General features: G+C 39.4%; 2 protein-coding genes across 2 annotated transcripts in view; both read right to left on the bottom strand.

Annotated features, from left to right (window-relative positions):
• Positions 1-24,126, bottom strand: part of LOC143856922 (putative serine/threonine-protein kinase BSK3) — a 65,532-nt gene that overhangs the window by 18,815 nt on the left and 22,591 nt on the right. The window lies entirely within an intron of this gene.
• LOC143857281 (uncharacterized) lies at positions 11,817-14,754 on the bottom strand. The gene is made up of 4 exons (XM_077367699.1): positions 13,004-14,754; positions 12,531-12,906; positions 12,111-12,442; positions 11,817-12,023 (listed from the first exon to the last, which is right to left on the bottom strand). Exon 1 carries the CDS (start codon positions 14,665-14,667, stop codon positions 13,315-13,317), a length of 1,353 nt encoding a protein of 450 aa, XP_077223814.1. The 5' UTR covers positions 14,668-14,754; the 3' UTR covers positions 11,817-12,023; positions 12,111-12,442; positions 12,531-12,906; positions 13,004-13,314.

Here is a 24,126-nt window from a genome sequence, read left to right as displayed (position 1 = left end):
CAACAGCTTAAGTTCTTGGAGTAATTGGTAGTTTCAATATGGTATCAGAGCAAAGGTCCTGAGTTCAAACCAGACAAGCAGGATTCGTACCTGGAGTTGGGGATTCACGAATCCCCGAATCGCGAATCTGAACCGTTATTCGATTCGAATCCCCGTCGGAATCGCGAATCGTAATTTGGGAATCGCAATTCTGTTTCCACCGGAATCGCGATTCTTACATTTGGGATACGCGTTTTATGATAATAAAATTCGCGATTTTATTAATTTGGATTCGAGGATCACAAAAATGAAAACTGCGATTCCCATCACTTAAAAATCCGTTCTTTAAGTGATGGGATTCACGAATCCCAACCTTTTGACATTAAAATACTGTTTTGACCATTTTTTTTAAAGGGGGGTATTTTTAGTGGGGGCTTTTTTGTAATTTTCATTTTTAACCTAAAAATCCTTATAAAACGAGGGTTTCGACTCAAACCCTAAAAAACCGAAAGTCTCCCTCTTTCTTTCCGCCGCCCCTCTCAGTCCCCGCCGTCCAACCGTCCGCCGGAAAGGAGAAGAAGAAGAAGAAGAAGAAGAAGAGAAGTGAAGAACTTTGCAGGTATTTTTTTTTTCATTTTCTTGAAAAAACTAAAAAAGCTTTATCTCCCCGCCCCCTCACACGGTTTCTGTGGATGGTTTCTGATGGTTTCTCTCAGAAACCATCTCACACACCATTCTCTCACACAATTTCTGTGAAAATGAACTCCTCTTCCCTTAAACGATTTGTGTGGGGTTTGGCAGTGGCTTTTGGGTTTGGGTTGTGGGTTGTGTGAAAGGGTTTGGCAGTGAAAGGGTTAGCACTACCATGTTTTAATTATTGCACAATTTTTCTCCATTTAAATTGTCTTTTGACTCTTTTCTAATGTCGTTAAAAGCCAAGATGAGTTAGTGCAATTATCAAAACATGTTAGCTCCAATCCAACATCAGTAGCTTTTGTTTTTTGGGAATTACTAATTTTCTGGAATTTAATCCAGCATTTTTCAAAAGTACAGTGGAGCCCCAATTGATAGGATGATCCAAACCATTCATTTGTCGGGCCATAATGTGTTGTACGGTTGTACCCCGATCTCTCGATAGGATGACCTATCCTTCTGATCTATAAACTTTTTTGAAAAACAAATGGTAGGATCATCCTATGAAACTGATTTGATCAATGGGTACACATTCAGTTGCCCAACAAATGGTTTGGAACTTTGGAATTTGGATCATCCTAAGAAGTTAGCCCCACTGTCCTTTTTGAAAAAAACTATACTTGACAGTTGTGAGTTGTGACACACACCACATGAGATGTAAATTTTGATTCCCAAAGTGTTTACTGATTCAAAATTGCATTTAGGCCCAATTAATTTTAGAATTTGAGAATTGAGTTTGAGACTTTGAGTTCATTGAATATTATTAGATTGAATGTGCTCATTGTTGTGCAAATATATTTTTATGAAATATTGTTTATGAATGTGCAGATTTTTTATCAAAAATAATATTTTTATGATTGTGATTGTGCAAATAAAGTATAAACAGTAATAATCTGGGAATGATAAGTATTTGTTTACTTTTTAGTATTTAATGGGCTGCGACTGAAAAGGTTCCAACTTCCAACAACCTCTCGCAAGCCCATTATGAGAAGACAAGCTAGGAGAGCATCAGAGTACAAAGTACAAACTCAAATTGTCTCTGACTTAATGAGATAAAAAAGATTGCAGTGATAATATCATTTCCCTAGGGGAAATGATTTTAGCCCAGCCATATTTTGATATTTAATGCTATCCTAGCTTGTCTTTTGAGCTAATAAGATATTGTTTATCATTTGTCAGTCGATAATAGTACGACTAACGAGACTACATAGTACATACGAGCCTACGTGGGGCCTTTACGAGTGATGGCGAGCGGAATTGCTGAAGTCTCCAAAAATGGTTTACTGGCATGGATCAATGGGTTGCATCAAGTGGAAGGAGTTAATCTTGGCACGGTGGGCCTATGCAGCTTACGCAATATTGCCACTGTCTGTGTTGATTGGGGTTTGATTCGTGCCGCAATCAGTTGTTGAAATCCAGATTTGCATGTGTTTCATTTTGGAATGCAAGAACTTTGTCCGACTCATGAAGATATTTGCATGATGCTCCGTATTTCTCCTGATGGTCCCATGTTCAAGCCTTCCTTTAAGGAAGGCTATGATAAGGCATTGAGCAGTCTGATTGGCGTGCCACAGAAGTCCCTAGGACACTACCGTCAGGCAAGTAGTATCTTCATGCATAAGCTAGTACAAGTCTTTTCACCAAGTAGAGAACTGGATATGGAGTATCGTCGTTGCCGTGAAAATGCATTAGCATTATGTGCTTATCCAATGTTTCTCTTTCCGGGCCGATCAGAGTCATCAGACTTGATTCCATTATATTTTGTAGACTTGGTTGATCAAGTTCGCCAAGGTGCAAATCTAGCTCCTACTGTCGTAGCGGAACTTTTTGATAGCCTAGAAAGTGCTCGCCGATATACTGGATCTGACTTCTCGGGAAGTTCCGTCATTCTTTATGTAAGTATTGGATGGTTTATTAAAAATGCTTGAATGATGTACTTGGTTATGGATAATTATTATTTCGAACTTTTTTTTATTTAGGTTTGGCTAGTGGAGAGATTACGAATTTTGGGTCCACCACCTTTGCCAAGATGAGCCTGTACGAGGAGTTTTAATACTCGGGAGGTGTTGGTTTCATTCGATGATCGCGATAGTTGGGCTATATGGCTTGAGGGTCGCGAAAGTAAGGACATTGAATGGACTCTCCCATGGGCTCCCATTTTCTCTGCAGTCCTCGAGACTTCTGGTCAGAAATGCGTTCGGATAATGGGTTTCCAGAGCACTTCCTTTTACTTGCCTTTGCGGATCCTCCGACAGTACTTTGGAGCCCAACATCACATAGCGATGATGGATGTTTCGGTACCGGACTCCATTCGCCCTCAATCGTTGAAGATGAGGACGGTAAATGCGATTGATAGAGACTGGAATAGGTGAACCATCGTTGTCGTTCAGAACAACCCCACCCCTGGAGAGGTGAACAACTATTTTTGGGAATGGTATGGGACTAGTGAGGCAAGTGGTGAGGCAAGTGCTACTTCTAGAAGCGGTGAAAGGGGGTGATTCATTTGTATTTTGATGATGTATTTTGCTGCACGGGTATCAGATCTATGTCATAGTTAATTAGTTGATTACTATTTTGTATTCTCAAATGGATTCGACACTGCACCACGGGAAACCCAACCCTGACCTACCCCTGCAAAATAGTGAATACCCTCGGGAATTCCCACGTAAGACCGTCTGTTGGATATAAATCCAATTGCACCACGGGAAACCCAACCCTGACCCTACCCCTGCAAAATAGTGACTACCCTCGGGAATTCCCACGTAAGACGGTCTGTTGGATATAAATTCAATGGATTCGACACTGCGACACGGGAAACCCAACCCTGACCCTACCCCTGCAAAATAGTGAATACCCTCGGAAATTCCCACGTAAGACGGTCTGTTGGATATAAATCCAATGGATTCGACACTGCGCCACGGGAAACCCAACCTTGACCTACCCCTGCAAAATAGTGAATACCCTCAGGAATTCCCACGTAAGACGGTTTGTTGGATATAAATCCAATTGCACCACGGGAAACCCAACCCTGACCCTACCTCTGCAAAATAGTGACTACCCTCGGGAATTCCCACGTAAGACGGTCTCTTGGATATAAATCCAATGGATTCGACACTGCGCCACGGGAAACCCAACCCTGACCCTACCCCTGCAAAATAGTAAATACCCTCAGGAATTCCCACGTAAGACGGTCTGTTGGATATAAATCCAATGGATTCGACACTGCGCTACGGGAAACCCAACTCTGACCCTACCCCTGCAAAATAGTGAATACCCTCAGGAATTCCCACGGAAACCCAACCCCTGCATACCCTTGCATGCATGCATGTAAGACACTCACAGTAGAAAATATCTATCATACTTATTCAAATATTTTACAATTTGATTTTGTCAGAGGCAATTGAGGAAAGATGGTGGACGAGACTGTCAACCAAGAATTTCAAGGCCAAGGTGTAGGTGATGATGACATAGTTTTTGAAGGGGACCTAGAATACAACTATGATGAAGAATATGTGGAAGAAGATTATGATGAGGACATAGTGTTGGGTCCGAACGTAAGGTCAGCAATAGTTTTATGGTCACACGTAGTCAAAGGAAAGAAAGCTGGAGAAGGACGTGGGGGAACCAAAAAGTGGAAATGTAAGCACTGTAAGAAGGTTTACACTGGAACTTATACAAGGGTTCACGCACACCTTGTGAAAGCACCAAGAGGTCAAGGTCAAGGAATAGCATATTGCAGTGTAGTTGCAAAAGACAAACAATTACAAGAGCACATCAGAAGCCAAGTCCAAAGAGCAGAGAATTTACCTGGGAGACTGCCACTGAAGAAATCACTGTTAGACATGCTTGGCAAGTCTTCCAGCTCCGGTGTGACTTCTTCAAGTAAGGTTGGTGAATCACCAATTGGCAAGTCTTTTAGAGCAAAGGATAGAGACGATGTAGATCATAAAGTGCTGCGATTTTTGGCCGCCAATGGGATTCCCTTTAACATCCTCCGATCTCCATATTTTCAAGAGATGATAATTGCCGCCAATTTTGTGCCTGGATACAAGTTGCCTTCTTATGAGAAAGCAAGAACAACTTTATTGGACCATGAGAAAGAGAATGTAACAAAAGATCTAGGTGTTGTGAGAGAAAAATGGCCTGAACATGGGCTTTCTATTGTCTTTGATGGATGGACAAATGTGAAGAACAAAGCCCTGATTAATGTACTGGCATCAAATATGTTCGGTTCAATGTTTCTCTATGCGCACGACTTCTCTACCGTGGAGAAATCAGGGAAAAACATTGCAAAGTTTTTGTTGGATGCCATTGAAGAAGTAGGGCCTTTTAATGTTGTGCAAGTGCTGACAGATAATGCAGCCAATTGCAAGCTTGCTGGGACAGAGGTTAATAAAGTTTATCCCCACATATTTTGGTCTCCTTGTGTGGTTCACACATTAAATCTGATATTCAAAGACTTGACCAAGCATAAACACCTAGGTTGGATTGGAGGGACTTACCGTTCCTGCAAGGATGTCGTCAAATATATTACCAATCATTCGCAGGCTCTTGCTATATTTAGAAGCAATTCGAAGGTTGAGTTGCTGAAAGTTGCGAAGACTAGATTTGCAACTCATTATACTACACTTAAGAGACTTCTTGATGTAAGGGAGGCGTTGCAGATGACAGTACTAACAGATGCTTGGAAAGATTGGTTGAATGCTTGCACCGACAAAGTGATAATAGAGAGGGGCAAGATGACAACTACTTGTGTAGTCTCTGATGAATTTTGGACGAACATAAAATTGGCATTATTAATTACGAAGCCCGTCTATAAAATGATTAAGTTCACTGACCAAGAAGGCTGTCTGATATCAGAAGTGTACGAAGGCAGGGACAATATGTTAGGACAAATAAAAGATAACTTGAAAGATGTGCCTGACATGTACAATCATATTCATGGTATTGTGGTGGGACGATGGGGGAAGATGAATGTTCGAATGCATGCCTTGGCTCATGTACTCACTCCAAAATATTATGACCCTGCATATCTCAATATTCCAGCACCAGGCGGTGGTAAACGAGTCACCCCAGGTATGTAATTGTTTCTCATATTGTGAATTTTCATAATGTAATTGTATTTATCTTCATTTATGTTATCGACTGATCGATTATTCAATTTTATTTTCAGATAAAGACCCTGAAATCATGGATGCTGTATATGAAGCCATTACGGATCTCTCCCCTGATGATGAGATGAGTGGTACGATTAGACGTCAGTTATATGATTTCATAGGAAGGGTTGGAAGGTTTTCCAGTAAATTTGCCAGGGAGGATGCGAAAGATCCCAATGTGTGTGTGACCAAATGGTGAAACTTTCATGGAAGTCATGTACCAGAGTTACAGTCAGTGGCCATCAAAATTCTCTCACAGCCTATCAGCACATCTTCTGCAGAGAGAGTATGGAGCACGTATTGCTTCATTCACAATGTAAAGCGTAATCGCTTAAATTCACATCGTGCTGATACCCTTGTGTACATCCACTCAAATCTTCGACTCCTATCCAGGTTTAAGTTTTTTTCGTTTTTGAATGTAATAATTGTTTTTTATTATTTATGTCAGATTATTTATTTAATTTCGAATCTATTATTTAGATTTAATGCGGCTGCATACAAAGAGGGATCAAATAGAAAATGGGACATCAACCTAGAGCTCCCACTTATGGATGAGTCCTCCATCAGAATGGAGGAGATGCGATGGCAGGATCTCGATGATGATTTCCTTAGACCTTCTACATTTCGTGCGTCATCTCAGTCATTACTTTCAAGTCCTTCACTCACTATTCGTGACTTAGATGACAAAGACGAAGCTGCAGGATCTGGAACTCCAAGAGTGGTCAGTAGCTCGGAACTTGAAATTGGATGACCATCCAACACTCAAGGTCATATTGCTAGTTTCTTGGGGCGTGGAGAACGTACAAGGGGAGGTACAAAATCTTTAACACTTGCAATTTCCCAGTGAAGATATTAGTCTTATAAATATTAATTCATTTATTTAAACTTTTCATTTACAGAAAATGTAGAAGTAAGAGAAGGAAGAGGACGAGCTGATCATGTTTATTCGAAGGGAAAGAGAAAAGCCTAACTTTATTTCTTTTTATTTGAAAATATTGGAGAAATTCAGTAATAATTTTGATATTTCGCTTTTTGGAAACTGAATTTTTTGTTTAATGGTGGAGTCCTGGGCGTCCTGGCTCCTGAATGAAAAACTGTTATAATTTCAGTATTTGGAGAATCATGTTTATGTTTAATGGTGTATAGTTGAATGGTTAGATTTTGATTTTCAGGTATTTTTTCTTAAATTTTATCTTTTATTAATTTTTTATCGCTCTCCGACGACTCCCGGACGACTCTCCGGCGACTTCCCGGCGAAAAATCGAATCTTGCTCCCAAATATCCCCGGAACCTTCAAATCCCGCTTTCGATTCCTTAATCGAATCCCGATTTCGAATCCCGCCCTGGCAACCTACTTCAAACCTCCTTGATGTCAAAAACTCCACATGCAATGGTCAACCCAAAAGTGGGGCCACATGTGCCATGTGTAGGCCAACCAAAAGAAGGGGCCACTCGTGACGGGGAGTGTTAAAGTTTAAAAGAATAAATAACGCCTTCACCAACGCTTAAGCTATTGGAGTAATTGGTACTTTCAATAGCAGTCAACAGATTTCGGCTGCAGAAAACCTACAAAGCAGAATAAACAAGATTTTTAATTTTTAATAAACAGAATTCTTTAAGGGGTATGATATTGTCACTCTTAGAACTAGGCATGCCACCAGCCAGTTTGCCTGCCTTATGGGTAAAATGTAAAATAAATCAGCTAACACAAAATGGTCGAAATATGCTTAATTTTAACAGTGGCAAAATAAATCATTTCCCTTTGTTAATTGATCCAAGATAATAAAGAGAGAAAGAAAGAAGATAATAAGAGGTGCCTCGCTGAGAGCCATAAGTAGATGTCTTGTTCAAGGCGAAATTTTATACTTGCCATTAACTATCACTGGTTGTGAGTACTCCACGTTAGAGATGATTTGCTAAGATAACAAACTGATTGGGTTAACATATTGTCCCCATGTGTGTTCAGTCCAGCACATCAGTGCATTTCTAACACTAGATCCTCATAACTCATAAGAACACTCAATTAGACTCAGCCACAAACCTGTTACTATATTTCCAGCAAAAAGCATAGCCTACTTAGTCCCGAATGGCTGCATAAGTGTCCAACTCTATATATCTATAATTCTTTGTTTTCAGCTATACACTAGTTTGGATTAATGCTTCTTCAGTGCAATCATACGTGTTCATTGCCATCATTGGCTCAGTATCTGTTCTAATTTTCTAACAAGATACCGGAATCAAGCCTTTTTTGGATCCATTTTTTTGGAGAAATAACGCTTTGAGAAAACTTGATCCATCCCAAAGAAGCACAAGAATCATAAAGAACGATTGTGAGAATCACGAAGTTTTAAGTGTTGACCTATGCCAAATTACGGTTACTGCAAGCTCCCTAGTTGGGTCGGAAGCTAAATCCGTCCCTCTTTGCTTCCTCTTAATTAAGAGTACGCTTCATAGTTACATGATTATTTTTCCCTAAAAGAGTTTTTTTTTCCTTTCGGTAACCAAGCGAGTGTATTTAAAACTTGACTCGTCTTAAGTTTTAAAAATAACTTCCGTGAATTTTTGTAGGAGCTTAAACATTATAAATGAATAAAAGATCAAACAGATACAATTATAAATTCTAAAACTTGTAATTCTAATCAGTTGAGGCCAACAATTGGGAGTGGTCGTGAGGCCGCAAGGCTCAACAATTTGGACACTAGATCTCCAGCTGCTATTCATACTAGTAACAGTAGAAATGGGATTGTTGCCCAAATTAGGTTGTAGCAAGTTTGGTTCAAACATGTTTCTCTGAGACCTTTGAGTAATTCATTTCCGTACTCATTTAAATCTGTCTTCAGAGTCACTACAGTTTGAAGTTTGTGAATTGGCAAAACATTGTGATCATTTTATCCTAAAACTATGAACAGAAGTTTACAATCATTACCATTCAAAAAAAAAAAGAAGTTTACAATCATTTGATATTATACATTTTGAAGTGTGGGGTCCCTTTCATATCGACTTTGTGAATGGATATCGTTATTTCATTACGTTTGTTGATGATAATAATGGTACCAATTGATTGTACCTTATGAAGACAACGGACAATTATGTCAAATTAATACAGAGTTTAATCAAATGGTTCTCATCCGGTTTGAAAAGAAAATTAAAGTTTTCTGTTCTAGCAAAGTTTACAAATAGTTTGAGGAAGAGATGCAAAAATTCTTGGAGGCACATGATGATATTCATCAAAGCACGTGCTTGTACATACCTAAACAAAATGATATGGCAAAAAGGAAGAACCGTCATCTTCTTGAGGTTGCTCGTGGGTTGTTATAGAGCTTTGCGGTCCTTACATCGCAGCATATCTCATATACCGGATGTCTTCCTGAATATTTCAGTTAAAGTCTCCCCTCCAGCTCCTTTGCCTTGAGAAACCATTATTTTTCTTTCCTTTGACGTCATTTTATCCAAGCTGGGAATGATTCATATCTATGCTCAGCCTGGGGGGAGAGTGTACGAAATAATAGTTATTTCTTTTATGGGGATTACATCGTATTTAGAGGGTATTTATTTCCCATTTCTAGTAAACACAGCTTAAAAACTCACTATTCCAAAACATTGATTTTCGATGAAACAAAACCCATACTACTCTAATCTCCATTCGCCGCCAAATAATTACATGTAACCATAACATACACTAAGCCTTCCTGCCTAACCTATTATAACCATATCTCTTTCTATACATTCATCATTCCCTTCCAGTGAAATTTATTACATGCTTCGTGTTCACTTCCCATGAGGCTACATATTTACTTTCCCATTGCATACTTGATGCTTTTTACTTCCTGGTCGCGCTGGTCGCGCTGGTCGCATTCACTTCCCACTATGGTAACTATGATCCAAACCATAGTAAACAGGGGGTGGGAAACAAATTGAGGAAGCGAAACGTGAAACAGAAACATGAAACGCGAGGAAAAAATAGAGGAGAAACGAGAAACAGGAAAGCGACAGAAAATTATATAATAAACGCAATGAGAAACATCTTAGGAAACACATTAAAAACATTTCAGAACTAATACAGAAACGTCAATGAAAACACATGAAACACAAGGAAAATACAAAATATATGGTCTTGTAGATTTAAAATTTGTTAATTTCAAATTTCTATTTGAATATTTCTTATTTTTATTTCTTATAACAATATATGCTATTGTTTTCCTTTCTAATATCTATTCCATAATGTTTTGGTGTGTGTTTTTGCAAAAGGATTTTCGTATGTTTCACACATGTTTCACATACATTTTCTATGAGTTTTCCATACATCTCTCATTCGTTTCGCATAAGTTTCTCGCATGTGTTTCCCATGCGTTTCAGAAATGTTTTTTTCCAAAATGCGTTTTAGGGGAAACGAGCTTCTCACGCACCCAAGGAGTTTCTCGCTACTATGATCCAAACTAATAAGTGCTTGACGGTTTATTCTTTACATCAAATGAATGGCAAATTATAAAACCACATGATTAGACATAACGAAAAATTACAATGTTACCATAAAATATAATATATATATATATATAGAGAGAGAGAGAGAGATGCTTTAACTCCAATATAGCAAACGCCACCTGAAAACTACAATATTTCAGCAAGGAACAGCACAATGCAAATCTCAAAGATGGTCCCAATGGCATAAGTTGTCATTGGTTACATATCAATATTTATAAAAGCCTGAGGATGTGGGGTTGGACTTTAACTTATACGAAACTCTTCTTCTCCCTATTCTTTCTTCTTCTTCCCTTTCTTTTCACATAGGAATTGGACAAGGATAGTTTCTAGACATTTAAAATGGTATCATAGCATCGTTCAAAGGTATGCTCATCAATTTGAAACAGTATTTTAATTCCGATTTCTCTAATCTATATTATCTTTTTTTTTCTCGCTTCTGTTATCAAATCTGAGACATTAGATTCATTGCCAACTTTAGCACTCCCTTCCGCTATCGAATATGAGACCTGTGATACATTGCCTTCTCCGCTATTGGAGTTGTTGGTCCTTGGATCTTCTGTCCAATCCCCAAAACACAAAACTCCATCTCCAAATCCCAACTCCCTTTTTATACATAATAATATTAATAACCATTCAAATTGCTATACCAAAACCATAATCGCACCATTCAAAATCTAATCAAACACTAAACCCTACCATTTGATTTGCTATCCCGAAATCCTATTACCAAAATTAGAACACAATAGAATCCTAATCGCACCTTTTGAACCTATTCAAACCCTAAACTCTAACCGCATCATTCAAATATATATTCCCACCAATCACAAAACCCTAAGCTGCTAAACATTAATCACCTCAACCTCAAAACCCTATCTTAGCCTTCTCACTATAGTTAATCAATTTCATTTCATTTCATCTTGAACGGACAAAACACCCCATGCCATTCTGAAATCCTATAAAATAGAGGTGAAAGGTACATACCAGAATACAAGGCACTTGCAAAACAAGATAGATTATCATATTTTATATTTTATAACTGTATATTTGTTTTACTTATGTAGGAAATTCGGGAATGTACTATAAACTTGTTAACCAATCTAGCAATTAGCCATCTACTATGTATGATTCAGTTGCTAACTTTGTAATACTAATAGCTATCTACTATCTATTATTTGGTTCGTAATTTGGTAATAATAGTTAGATGCTTTATATAGTTAATTGTTTCAAGGTTGCCAGGGCGGGATTCGAAATCGGGATTCGATTCAGGAATAGAAAGCGGGATTCGAAGGTTCCGGGGATGGTTGGGAGCGGGATTCGATTTTTGCCAGGGAATCGCCGGGGAGTTGCCGGAGATTCGCTGGGGATTCGCCGGGGAGTCGTCGGAGAGCGATAAAAAATTAATAAAAGATAAACTTTAAGGAAAAATACCTGAAAATCAAAATCTAAGCATTCAACTGTACACCATTAAACATAAACATGATTCTCCAAATACTGAAATTATAACAGTTTTTCATTCAGGAGCCAGGAGGCCAGGAGTCCAGGACTCCACCATTAAACAAAAAATTCAGTTTCCAAAAAGCGAAATATCAAAATTATTACAGAATTTCTCCAGTATTTTCAAAAAAAAGAAGAAATAAAGTTAGGCTTTTCTCTTTCCCTTCGAATAAGCATGATCAGCTCGTCCTCTTCCTTCTCCTCTTCCTTCTACATTTTCTGTAAAGGAAAAGTTTAAATAAATGAATTAATATTTATAAGACTAATATCTTCACTGGGAAATTGCAAGTGTTAAAGATTTTGTACCTCCCCTTGTACGTTCTCCACGGCCCAGAAAACTAGTAATACGACCTTAAGTGTTGGATGGTCGTCCAATTTCAAGTTCCGAGCTACGGACCACTCTTGGAGTCCCAGATCCTGCAGCTTCGTCATTGTCATCTAAGTCACGAATAGTGAGTGAAGGACTTGAAAGTAATAACTGAGATGACGCACGAAATGTAGAAGGTCTAAGGAAATCATCATCGAGATCCTGCCATCGCATATCCTCCATTCTGATAGAGGAGTCATCCATAAGTGGGAGCTCTGGGTTGATGTCCCATTTTCTATTTGGTCATTCTTTGTATGCAGCCGCATTAAATCTAAATAATAGATTCGAAATTAAATAAATAATCTGACATAAATAATAAAAAACAATTATTGCATGCAAACACGAAACAAACTTTAAACCTGGATAGGAGTCGAAGATTTGAGTGGATGTACACAAGAGTATCAGCACGATGTGAATTTAAGCGATTACGCTTTACATTGTGAATGAAGCTATACGTGCTCCATACTCTCTCTGCAGAAGATGTGCTGATAGGCTGTGAGAGAATTTTGATGGCCACTGACTGTAACTCTGGTACATGACTTCCATGAAAGTTCCACCATTTGGTCACACACACATAGGGATCTTTCGCATCATCCCTGGCAAATTTACTGGAAAACCTTCCAACCCTTCCTATGAAAGCATATAACTGACGTCTAATCGTACCACTCATCTCATCATCAGGGGAGAGATCCGTAATGGCTTCATATACAGCATCCATGATTTTAGGGTCTTTATCTGAAAATAAAATTGAATAATCGATCAGTCGATAACATAAATGAACATAAATACAATTACATTATGAAAATTCACAATATGAGAAACAATTACATACCTGGGGTGACTCGTTTACCACCGCCTGGTGCTGGAATATTGAGATATACAGGGTCATAATATTTTGGAGTGAGTACATGAGCCAAGGCATGCATTCGAACATTCACCTTCCCCCATCGTCCCATCACAATACCATGAATATGATTGTACATGTCAGGCACATCTTTCAAGTTATCTTTTATTTGTCCTAACATATTGTCGATGCCTTCGTACACTTCTGATATCAGACAGCCTTCCTGGTCAGTGACCTTAATCATTTTATAGACGGGCTTCGTAATTAATAATGCCAATTTTATGTTCGTCCAAAATTCATCAGAGACTACACAAGTAGTTGTCATCTTGCCCCTCTCTATCATCACTTTGTCGGTGCAAGCATTCAACCAATCTTTCCAAGCATCTGTTAATACTGTCATCTGCAACGCCTCCCTTTACATCAAGAAGTCTCTTAAGTGTAGTATAATGAGTTGCAAATCTAGTCTTCGCAACTTTCAGCAACTCAAACTTCGAATTGCTTCTAAATATAGCAAGAGCCTGCGAATGATTGGTAATATACTTGACGACATCCTTGCAGGAACGGTAAGTCCCTCCAATCCAACCTAGGTGTTTATGCTTGGTCAAGTCTTTGAATATCAGATTTAATGTGTGAACCACACAAGGAGACCAAAATATGTGGGGATAAACTTTATTAACCTCTGTCCCAGCAAGCTTGCAATTGGCTGCATTATCTGTCAGCACTTGCACAACATTAAAAGGCCCTACTTCTTCAATGGCATCCAACAAAAACTTTGCAATATTTTTCCCTAATTTCTCCACGGCAGAGAAGTCGTGCGCATAGAGAAACATTGAACCGAACATATTTGATGCCAGTACATTAATCAGGGCTTTGTTCTTCACGTTTGTCCATCCATCAAAGACAATAGAAAGCCCATGTTCAGGCCATTTTTCTCTCACAACACCTAGATCTTTTGTTACATTCTCTTTCTCATGGTCCAATAAAGTTGTTCTTGCTTTCTCATAAGAAGGCAACTTGTATCCAGGCACAAAATTGGCGGCAGTTATCATCTCTTGAAAATATGGAGATCGAAGGACGTTAAAGGGAATCCCATTGGCGGCCCAAAATCGCAGCACTTTATGATCAACATCGTCTCTATCCTTTGCTCTAAAAGACTTGCCAAGTGGTGATTCACCAACCTTACTTGAAGAAGTCGCACCGGAGCTGGAAGACTTGCCAAGCATGTCTAACAGTGATTTCTTCAGTGGCAGTCTCCCAGGTAAATTCTCTGCACTTTGGACTTGGCTTCTGATGTGCTCTTGTAATTGTTTGTCTTTTGCAACTGCACTGCAATATGCTATTCCTTGACCTTGACCTCTTGGTGCTTTCACAAGGTGTGCGTGCACCCTCGTATAAGTCCCAGTGTAAACCTTCTTACAGTGATTACATTTCCACTTTTTGGTTCCCCCATGTCCTTCGCCAGCTTTCTTTCCTTTGACTACGTGTGACCATAAAACTATCGCTGACCTTGCGTTCGGACCCAACACTATGTCCTCGTCATAATCTTCTTCCACATATTCTTCATCATAGTTGTCTTCTAAGTCCCCTTCAAAAACTATGTCATCATCACCTACACCTTGGCCTTGAAATTCTTGGTCGACAGTCCCATCCATCTTTCCTCAATTGCCTCTGACAAAATCAAATTGTAAAATATTTGAATAGTATGATAGATATTTTCTACTGTGAGTGTCTTCCATGCATGCATGCAAGGGTATGCAGCGGTAGGCTCAGGGTTGGGTTTCCATGGGAATTCCCGAGGGTATTCACTATTTTGCAGGGGTAGGGTGAGGGTTGGGTTTCCCGTGTCGCAGTGTCGAATCCATTGGATTTATATCCAACAGACTATCTTACGTGGGAATTCCCGAGGGTATTCACTATTTTGCAGGGGTAGGGTGAGGGTTGGGTTTCCCGTGTCGCAGTGTCGAATCCATTGGATTTATATCCAACAGACTATCTTACGTGGGAATTCCCGAGGGTATTCACTATTTTGCAGGGGTAGGGTGAGGGTTGGGTTTCCCGTGGCGCAGTGTCGAATCTATTGGATTTATATCCAACAGACCGTCTTACGTGGGAATTCCCGAGGGTATTCACTATTTCGCAGGGGTAGGGTCAGGGTTGGGTTTCCCGTGGCGCAGTGTCTAATCTATTGGATTTATATCCAACAGACCGTCTTAGATGGGAATTCCCGAGGGTATTCACTATTTTGCAATGGTAGGGTGAGGGTTGGGTTTCCCGTGGCGCAGTGTCGAATCCATTGGATTTATATCCAACTACCATTACATAATCCCTATTTGAGAATACAAAATAGTAATCAACTAATTAACTATTACATAGATCTGATACCCGTTCAGCAAAATACATCATCAAAATACAAATAAATCACCCCCTTGCCTCACCAGTCATAGAAACAGCACTTGACTGTGCCTCACCAGTCATAGAATCAACTAATTCAAAAGCACCGCTCATAGAAGCAGTACTTGACTTAGGAGCACCACTTGCCTCACCAGTCCCATACCATTCCCAAAAATAGTTGTTCACTTCTCCAGGGGTGGGGTTGTTCTGAACGACAACGATGGTTCGCCGATTCCAGTCTCTATCAATCGCATTCACTGTCCTCTTCTTCAAGGATTGAGGGCGAATGGAGTCCGGTACCGACACATCCATCATCGCTATGTGATGTTGGGCTCCAAAGTACTGTCGGAGGATCCGAAGAGGCAAGTAAAAGGAAGTGCTCTGGAAACCCATTATCCGAACGCACTCCTGGCCAGAAGTCTCGATGACTGCAGAGGAAATGGGAGCCCATGGGAGAGTCCACTAAATGTCCTTACTTTCGCGACCCTTAAGCCATATAGCCCAACTGTCGTGATCATCGAATGAAACCAACACCTCCCGAGTATTAAAACTCCTTGTCCGGCTCGTCTTGGCAAAGGTGGTGGAGCCAAAATTCGTAATCTCTCCACTAGCCAAACCTAAATAAAAAAAAAGTTAGAAACAATAATTATCCATAACCAAGTACATCATTCAAGCATTTTTAATAAACCATCCAATACTTACATAAAGAATGACGGAACTTCCCAAGAAGTCAGATCCAGTAGATCGGCGAGCACTATCTAGGCATCGGCGAGCACTATCTAGGCTATCAAAAAGTTCCGCTAAGACAGTAGGAGCTAGATTTGCACCTTGGCGAACTTGATCAACCAAGTCTACAAAATATAATGGAATCAAGTCTGATGACTCTGATCGGCCCGGAAAGAGAAACATTGGATAAGCACATAATGCTAATGCATTTTCACGGCAACGACGATACTCCATATCCAGTTCTCTACTTGGTGAAACGACTTGTACTAGCTTATGCACGAAGATACTACTTGCCTGATGGTAGTGACGTAGGGACTTCTGTGGCACGCCAATCAGACGGCTCAATGCCTTATCATAGCCTTCCTTAAAGGAAGGCTTGAACATGGGACCATCAGGAGAAATGCGGAGCATCATGCAAGTATCTTCATGAGTCGGACAAAGCTCTTGCATTCCAAAATGAAACACATGCGAATCTGGATCCCAACAACTAATTGCGGCACAAAGCAAACCCCAATCAACACAGACAGTGGCAATATTGCGTAAGCTGCATAGGCCCACCGTGCCAAGATTAACTCCTTCCACTTGATGCAACCCATTGATCCATGCAAGTAAACCATTGTTGGAGACTTCAGCCATTCCGCTCGCCATCACTCGTAAAGGCCCCACGTAGGCTCGTATGTACTATGTACTCTCGTACTTTTATCGAATGACAAAATGATAATATCTTATTAGCTCAAAAGATAAGCTAATAAGATAGGCCACCGTCTGCATTGAATATCAAATTATGGCTGGGCTAAAATCATTACCCTTTAATAATTTCCAACACATATCTAGGGAAATGACTAGGCTAAAATCACTGCCAAATGAATGGCTGTACAAAGATAGATACTAAGTCGGAGACAATTTGAGTTTGTACAACACTACAACTACATTCAATTTGAGTCAGAGACAAAAAATCAGCAATTCAGCACATTCAATCATAAACAATATTTGATAAAAATATTCAATCATACAATCAGCTCATTCAATCTAAACTAATATTCAATTTTGAACTCAAACTCAATTCTCAAATTCTAAAATTAATTGGGCCTAAATGCAATTTTGAATCAGTAAACACTGTTGGAATCAAAATTCACATCTCATGTAGTGTGTGTCAAGTGCAACTACTCAACTGTCAAGTATAGTTTTTTTCAAAAAGGACAGTGGGGCTAACTTCTTAGGATGATCCAAATTCCAAAGTTCCAAACCATTTGTTGGGCAACTGAATGTGTACCCATTGATCAAATCAGTTTCATAGGATGATCCTACCATTTGTTTTTCAAAAAAGTTATAGATCAGAGGGATAGGTCATAGTTGGCACAGGTTAGATTTGATAAGGGAATATTCATCAACATGATATATCCTTTAAACTATAGGAAAGCAGAATGATATGCATAGATTGAAGATGAAGAAAAAACATCTTAAAGAACATGGGAAAAACTTAAAAACAGAATACAGACAAAACACTAACAGATCGCAGCATATCCCATGACTCATCATGTCAACACCTCAACCAGAAAACTGCACTTTTGAGTATGAAGTAGGTGCCCAAACATGTAACAGCTATCTGTGAAACTTAGGGAATTTTTTCACTCAAGAATTCGAGGTAATGCATGATGTTCGGAACTAATAGCATCATGAAGAACATAAGCAACTTTGTATTTGACAACATTATCTTGAGTGTCATCCTATCGAGAGATCGGGGTACAACCGTACAACACATTATGGCCCGACAAATGAATGGTTTGGATCATCCTATCAATTGGGGCTCCAATGTACTTTTGAAAAATGCTGGATTAAATTCCAGAAAATTAGTAATTCCCAAAAAATAATTTAAATGGAGAAAAATTGTGCAATAATTAAAACATAGTAGTGCTAAGTTGCTAACCCTTTCACTGCCAAACCCTTTCACACAACCCTTTCACACAACCCACAACCCAAACCCAAAAGCCACTGCCAAACCCCACACAAATCGTTTAAGGGAAGGGTGAGAGAATGGTGTGTGAGATGGTTTCTGAGAGAAACCATCCACAGAAACCGTGTGAGGGGGCGGGGGGATGCTTTTTTAGTTTTTTCAAAAAAAATGAAAAAAAAAAAAAAAAATACCTGCAAAGTTTTTCACTTCCCTTCTTCTTCTTCTTCTTCTTCTTCTTCTTCTTCTCCTTTCCGGCGGACGGTCGGACGACGGGGACTGAGAGGGGCGAAGGAAAGGAAGAGGGAGTTTCGGTTTTTTTAGGGTTTGAGTCAAAAGTCTCAAAACCCTCGTTTTATAAGGATTTTTAGGTTAAAATAGAAAATTACAGAAAAGCCCCCCCCTCTTTATAAAAAAATGGTCAAAACAGTATTTTCATATCAAAAAATTAGGATTCGCGAATCCCATCACTTAAAGAACGAATTTTAAGTAATGGGAATCGCGGTTTTCATTTTTGTGATCCCCGAATCCAAATTAAGAAAATCGTGATTCCAGTGGAAACAGAATCGCGATTCCCAAATAACGATTCGCGATTCCGATCAAATCGATTCGTGATTCCCCGATTCTGGGGATTCGAATCGAATCACGGTTCGGATTCTCGATTCGGGGATTCGCGAATCCCCAACTCCAGGAACGAATCCTGCTTCTCTAAGTTGTTTGATGGTTGGATGATGATATTTTGTGGAAATAAAGCGTATGTTCTCTAAAAAGTTTAGCAACTTTTTGGTATTTATCATAAATTCTCTTCTTATTTAAAATTTAGAAAATTTGCTCCTCAAGAGGAAAATGCATTGCCTTCTTATGTCTTCCCCTCTGAAAACATTGGTATTTTACATTTTATTTGCATTCATTCAGGGTTGAGAGACGAGATATGGTTTGTAAGAAATTTGAACAATTCAATTGTGATATCTATTTGTAATATTTGTAGTTAGCACTTAGCGTATCATTCAAAAAAAAAAAAAAAAATTAGCACTTAGCATTTTGTATGATTAATTTTCTTAGTTTCATTTATGTGTTGCATAAATTTGATTTTTTAAGCAATAAAATGTGTCTTTTTGTTAAATTTGGCTTATAGAATGGGTTCCTATATTTTCTAATAGTTCTCATTTTTTTGAATTTTAAAAAAAAAATATAGTTCTCATTTTAAAATAATTCTTTGATCATTAAAAAATTCTGGTAGATCTTGTTTTACCGGAAAAAAAAATCTTGTTTTACAGACCACTACAAAACACCAAATGAAACAATATTCATATCTAAGCTTCCCACCATTTGAAACCCTAAGATACCTAAACCCTATTATCCTCAAACACGAAAGCCTTAGCCTAGTCTCCCCAAAATTCCCTCACCCACCAAAACACTGATCCTCTCACTTTCTTAATTGTAATCCTAAACATCAATAATAATAATAATAAATCATTAAAGCATCCTCACTCCATTAGAAACAGTAGCCTCAACCTTTCTCCTTTATTTTTTGAAATCCTAGGGTTATCTCTCTTTTTTGTCCATAGACAACCCATTTGGTGCTTTTTGTTTGATGTACTCTTAGGCGTTCTGATAAATCTAATCCTCTTTGGTGCTAATTCAAGAAGAATGACTTGCAATAAACCTGATTTGATAGAGGTTGGACACTATTTATGATATGTTCCACATTTGGACTGCTGCACATCTTTGTGGACTGCTACACATTCTTGTGGATTGCTGTCCTTGTAGCATCTCTATCCTTTTTGTGAAAGTCGAAGTACTTTCGCGGACTATTACATCTGGACATTCATGCCTTTGTAGCAGTTCTATCCTGTTTTGAAGGTTGTTGTACTTTGGGAAGTGATATATTCACTCCTTTTCTTCCATTGGACACACCCCTCTAGTGTATTTATTAATACACTTTTTACACTACAAGGGGGTAGCCCACGTAAGAATATGGGATGAATATATCATTTCCCTGTACTTTTTGTGGAGTGATGTGTTATTGTGCATGGATTGCTCTTGGGACATGTATTGTTCCTTGTGAGTGACGTTCAGTCATCAGGGATATTGTGAGTTTGTGTGACAGTTGTGTCATTTTATATTGGCTTGTAGTACTCTTCCTTGTGGGTTGTTGTGCCTTGTGCAAACTATTGTGCATCCATGGGACTATTGTGCCTTTGTTTCATGGGCTGATGTGCATTGTGAGGACTGCTGTCATCCTAATTGGATTGCTGTCAGTGTGTGGTTGCTGTCTTTTTTGTGGGCGGTTGTGCCTTGTGTGGACTGTTATCCCTACGTGAGGCCGCTGCCTTTATGTGACTTGCGATCCCTCTTTCCTGTGAACTACAGTACTCATTTATTTAGGCCTGGTTTGAATCAATAAAAACAACCCAAGGTGCCAGTGGTAAACTGAAGTTCTTGACCGAAGATAGACCTAGTATGATTGACGACAAATATGAGGAGTGGCTCCGTAAGAATTATCAAATTATGACTTGGCCTTGGAATTGTATAGAACCACATCTCAGTTTGAATGTGATGCTCCCTAATACAGCAAAGGAAATAGGGAATGCCGTTCATGAAATGTATTCTTCAGATGCCAACATCTACCTTGTCTTGAACTGTTTGAGAATATATTCTTGTTCCAACAAGGGAACAATAGTTCAACTGAGTATTCTAGTACTCTTTGTGGTAGCTGGGACTTAAATGCATATCTACCTATCGTCTGACGTGGAAAGTTTAAAGAGATGGCATGAGTAGTTTAAGGTAGTTGAATTTCATGTGCTTGAAGAGTGGCCCAGTGCACGAGGCTCCCGCCATTGCGGGGTCTAGGGAGGGCTAGATGTACGCAGCCTTACCCCTGCTTTGCAGAGAGGCTGTTTCTGTGAATTTCATGTGCTTGAAGAAGAATATAATTCCCTAATCAGATAAAGAATTTACAAAGGGAGATGATATTTTCACCCCCCCTCTCCCTGCATTACGCATGCGCCCCCCTTATAGTTGATTTGACGTCAAAAAGTGTTAAAGATATAAGGGGGGCACATGCGTAATGCAGGGGGAGTGAAAATATCATCTCCCTTAACAAAATAGCATTCCCTAATCTCCATGCCCGTCAATCCATTTTTTTCAAGCAACCACATCCACTAATCACCGCCTGTGAACTCTGACTTGCACTCTGATAGCAGAAGGTGACTTACGAAATCTTTAAGATGAGTTTCTTTCAATGGTCAATTGCCAGGAGACTTGTGGATCTTGTAGAAAGATTCTCAATACAGCTCATCTTGAGACAAATGGATATTGTTACCAGTTTCCCCTAACTTCAAAGAGAGTATGTTGTGCAGATGTCTTAAATTCTGGCAGTGACTCACTACCCTAAGAGACATTTGTCTCCTGTTGAGACAAATGTTCAGAAAAGAGAGTTCGTAACCCTAACATCAATATAGTGAAGCTCTCTTGTCACGTAGACGTAGGCAAACTGCTGAAGTTTCTTGCTTTGGGTGTTTGTGATCCTCGCATCTCATCAAGTCATTAGCTACACATCGAATTTAATCCTTTTATGAGGATATTAGAGATCTTCCCAAGAGAGAGACATGAAACACCTAACTATATAGAGGAAAACAAGGCCCTCTAACCATAGTTGTCAACCTGTGACTCGACTCGTAACTCAATTTCTTAATTTTATGACTCGTGACTCGTAAGAGTTTTTGACAAGAACAAAAATTTAGTTGAAAAAAATATAATTATTTACCAAAAGATGAAGCATGAAAAAATATAACCCAATAAAACATAGATAAAGCACTAAGCCAAAAATATAAATAAATATAAGCGTGTAACTTGAATGCACAAAAATTAGTTCCGGTTGGAACTTAATCATGGGTGAAACCCTTCCTTGCTTTAGATTTGTATCCGCCCATGATTTATGGTATACTCGGAAGGAGATTTGTGGTGGTTCAGGCCAAGAACCCAAGATCATCCAAGACTGGGAGCCTCCCGCTTTTTGAAGCTAAACTTTTTTTTTTGAGAAAGGTAACTAGATTTTATTCCAAGACAAGAAAACATACATGCAGGGACAACCCCTAATATGTTTCATGAGACTTCACATTATCAATGAGAGTACAGATACCGAAAGCAGAGAGCAGCTGACAGTTAAGCTCTGGAATAAACACACGAGGTATCCACTCTGTGCAAGCCTTATTTTGCCAACTTATCTACGGTTGAATTTGCCGATCGCAACCTATGAGTCAGCTAAGGGCGGATGATTCGTACGAGGTCCAGGGACTTCGTCAATCTTCGGACCAAGGCGCCATGGTCCACAGCTCCTGTTGCACGCCCAAGCAATCGTGTTTGAAGAGTCCCCCTCCACTATCAGCGACCCTAGATTATTAGCCGCGTACCATTTGAGCCCGAAAAGCAGTGCGATGACTTCCACTTCATTTGCGTCACAAAAACCTGCGGGTCCTGAATAAGAAAGTATGATCTCCCCATTGTGGTCGCGGATCACACCCCCAAAACCGGCTCTACCCGGATTTCCAAGTGAGCTCCCGTCAAAGTTCAGCTTTAACCATCCGACGGGTGGTGGCAACCAAATGGGTGTTTTTGAAGCTAAACTTTTAGGGGCCTTGCATGGGGAACCCTACTCTTGCCGGTATTAGGGGAGCTTGAGGGATGAATTTGGAGCTATGAAATGGGCTTTTGTGGGTCCCATTAGAGTCGAAGTCCTCGCAGATGAAGTGTGTGCTATCTATCAAGGAATAAGGTATCTTGAGAATGAAGATTTGAATAAGGTAGTGGTAGAAGGAGACTCGCTCAATGTGATAAGATGGCATAGTGGCTCTCATTCCTTCCCTTGGAGATTAGCCTCTTTCTTCGATGAGATCCAAGACAGGGTGGGATGCATCGATTTCTTTCCATCATGTTGGACGGTCAGCTAATGGTGTGGCGGACACTTTGGCTAGAGATGATGTCTCTAGGGAGAGAGTTGAGCAATTTGAATTCATTCCTCCTAGACCCTTGCAGTGGGCTTGTTCATGTCTTTGTTTTTCTTTTTCTGCCTCTTTATTCGTATAGACCTCCTTACTCTTTTTCGCATTTAATGCAATTGCCTACCATTAAAAAAAGGGAAGAGATATATCCGCCCCGTTGGATTACTTGGGGCACCCAGCAGCAGGGTATCAATGACTGCAGAAGGGTTGCTTTACTTCACGTCAGAAGGATTCAATGGGGCTGATATCCAAGTACACTGCTGCTGGGTGTCCCAATACCAAAAGGGGGAGATATATCACTTCCTTAAAAAATAATTAAGTTCTAAGTTCCCACTTCCAAGTTTTCAATCATTAAAACAAGAAAGCCCAGGCCCAGCAACTTGACTTGACTCGTAAGTCTTATTTTTTCGACTCGACTCGCAACGATTCGTAAGAGTCATTAGATGACTCGTAAGAGTCTTCAACAAATGCGACTCGCCCATGCAACTCGCCTCGAAAGCCCAGCAACTCGAATCGACTTGAGAGTTGACTCGTACAACTCGTAAGAGTTTGACAACTATGCCTCTGACAATCAGAAATTTGTTAACACTTTAGTAGCCCTTTGATGAAGTGGTCTTGTATTCATTATGTATTCTCTCAATAATTTTTTCCCTCGTAAAAATAAAAGATACATTACTCATTAGGAACAAAAAATTGTCCAAATATTTTTTATATTATTTCATTAATTTTAATATCACATTTGTTTACGCTTCTGATACAATTAACTTCCCTTCTTCGACATTTTCATCATCGTGCTTGAAGCCACTACCAGTCCTATAAAATTAACATACAGCAATAGATACCATCTGATTTTGTCTGTGCACTTAAGAATTTACATATATGACTTGATTGAATTGGCTACTCTTCATTTGTGCAATGTCACTACGATAGACTAGCTATGAAGTTTTTACTTGCAATACAGCTCATTACATAATACCGGCAGTCCCTTTTACGTGACAACATGAACTACAAGAATATATTACTTCCTAAATACTGCAATC

Source organism: Tasmannia lanceolata, unplaced genomic scaffold (genome assembly GCF_043159265.1).
Source record: "Tasmannia lanceolata isolate RefF3 unplaced genomic scaffold, GAP_Taslan_0.1 ptg000024l, whole genome shotgun sequence".
Taxonomy (NCBI): domain Eukaryota; kingdom Viridiplantae; phylum Streptophyta; class Magnoliopsida; order Canellales; family Winteraceae; genus Tasmannia; species Tasmannia lanceolata.
This window is presented reverse-complemented; position numbering and strand designations above follow the sequence as displayed.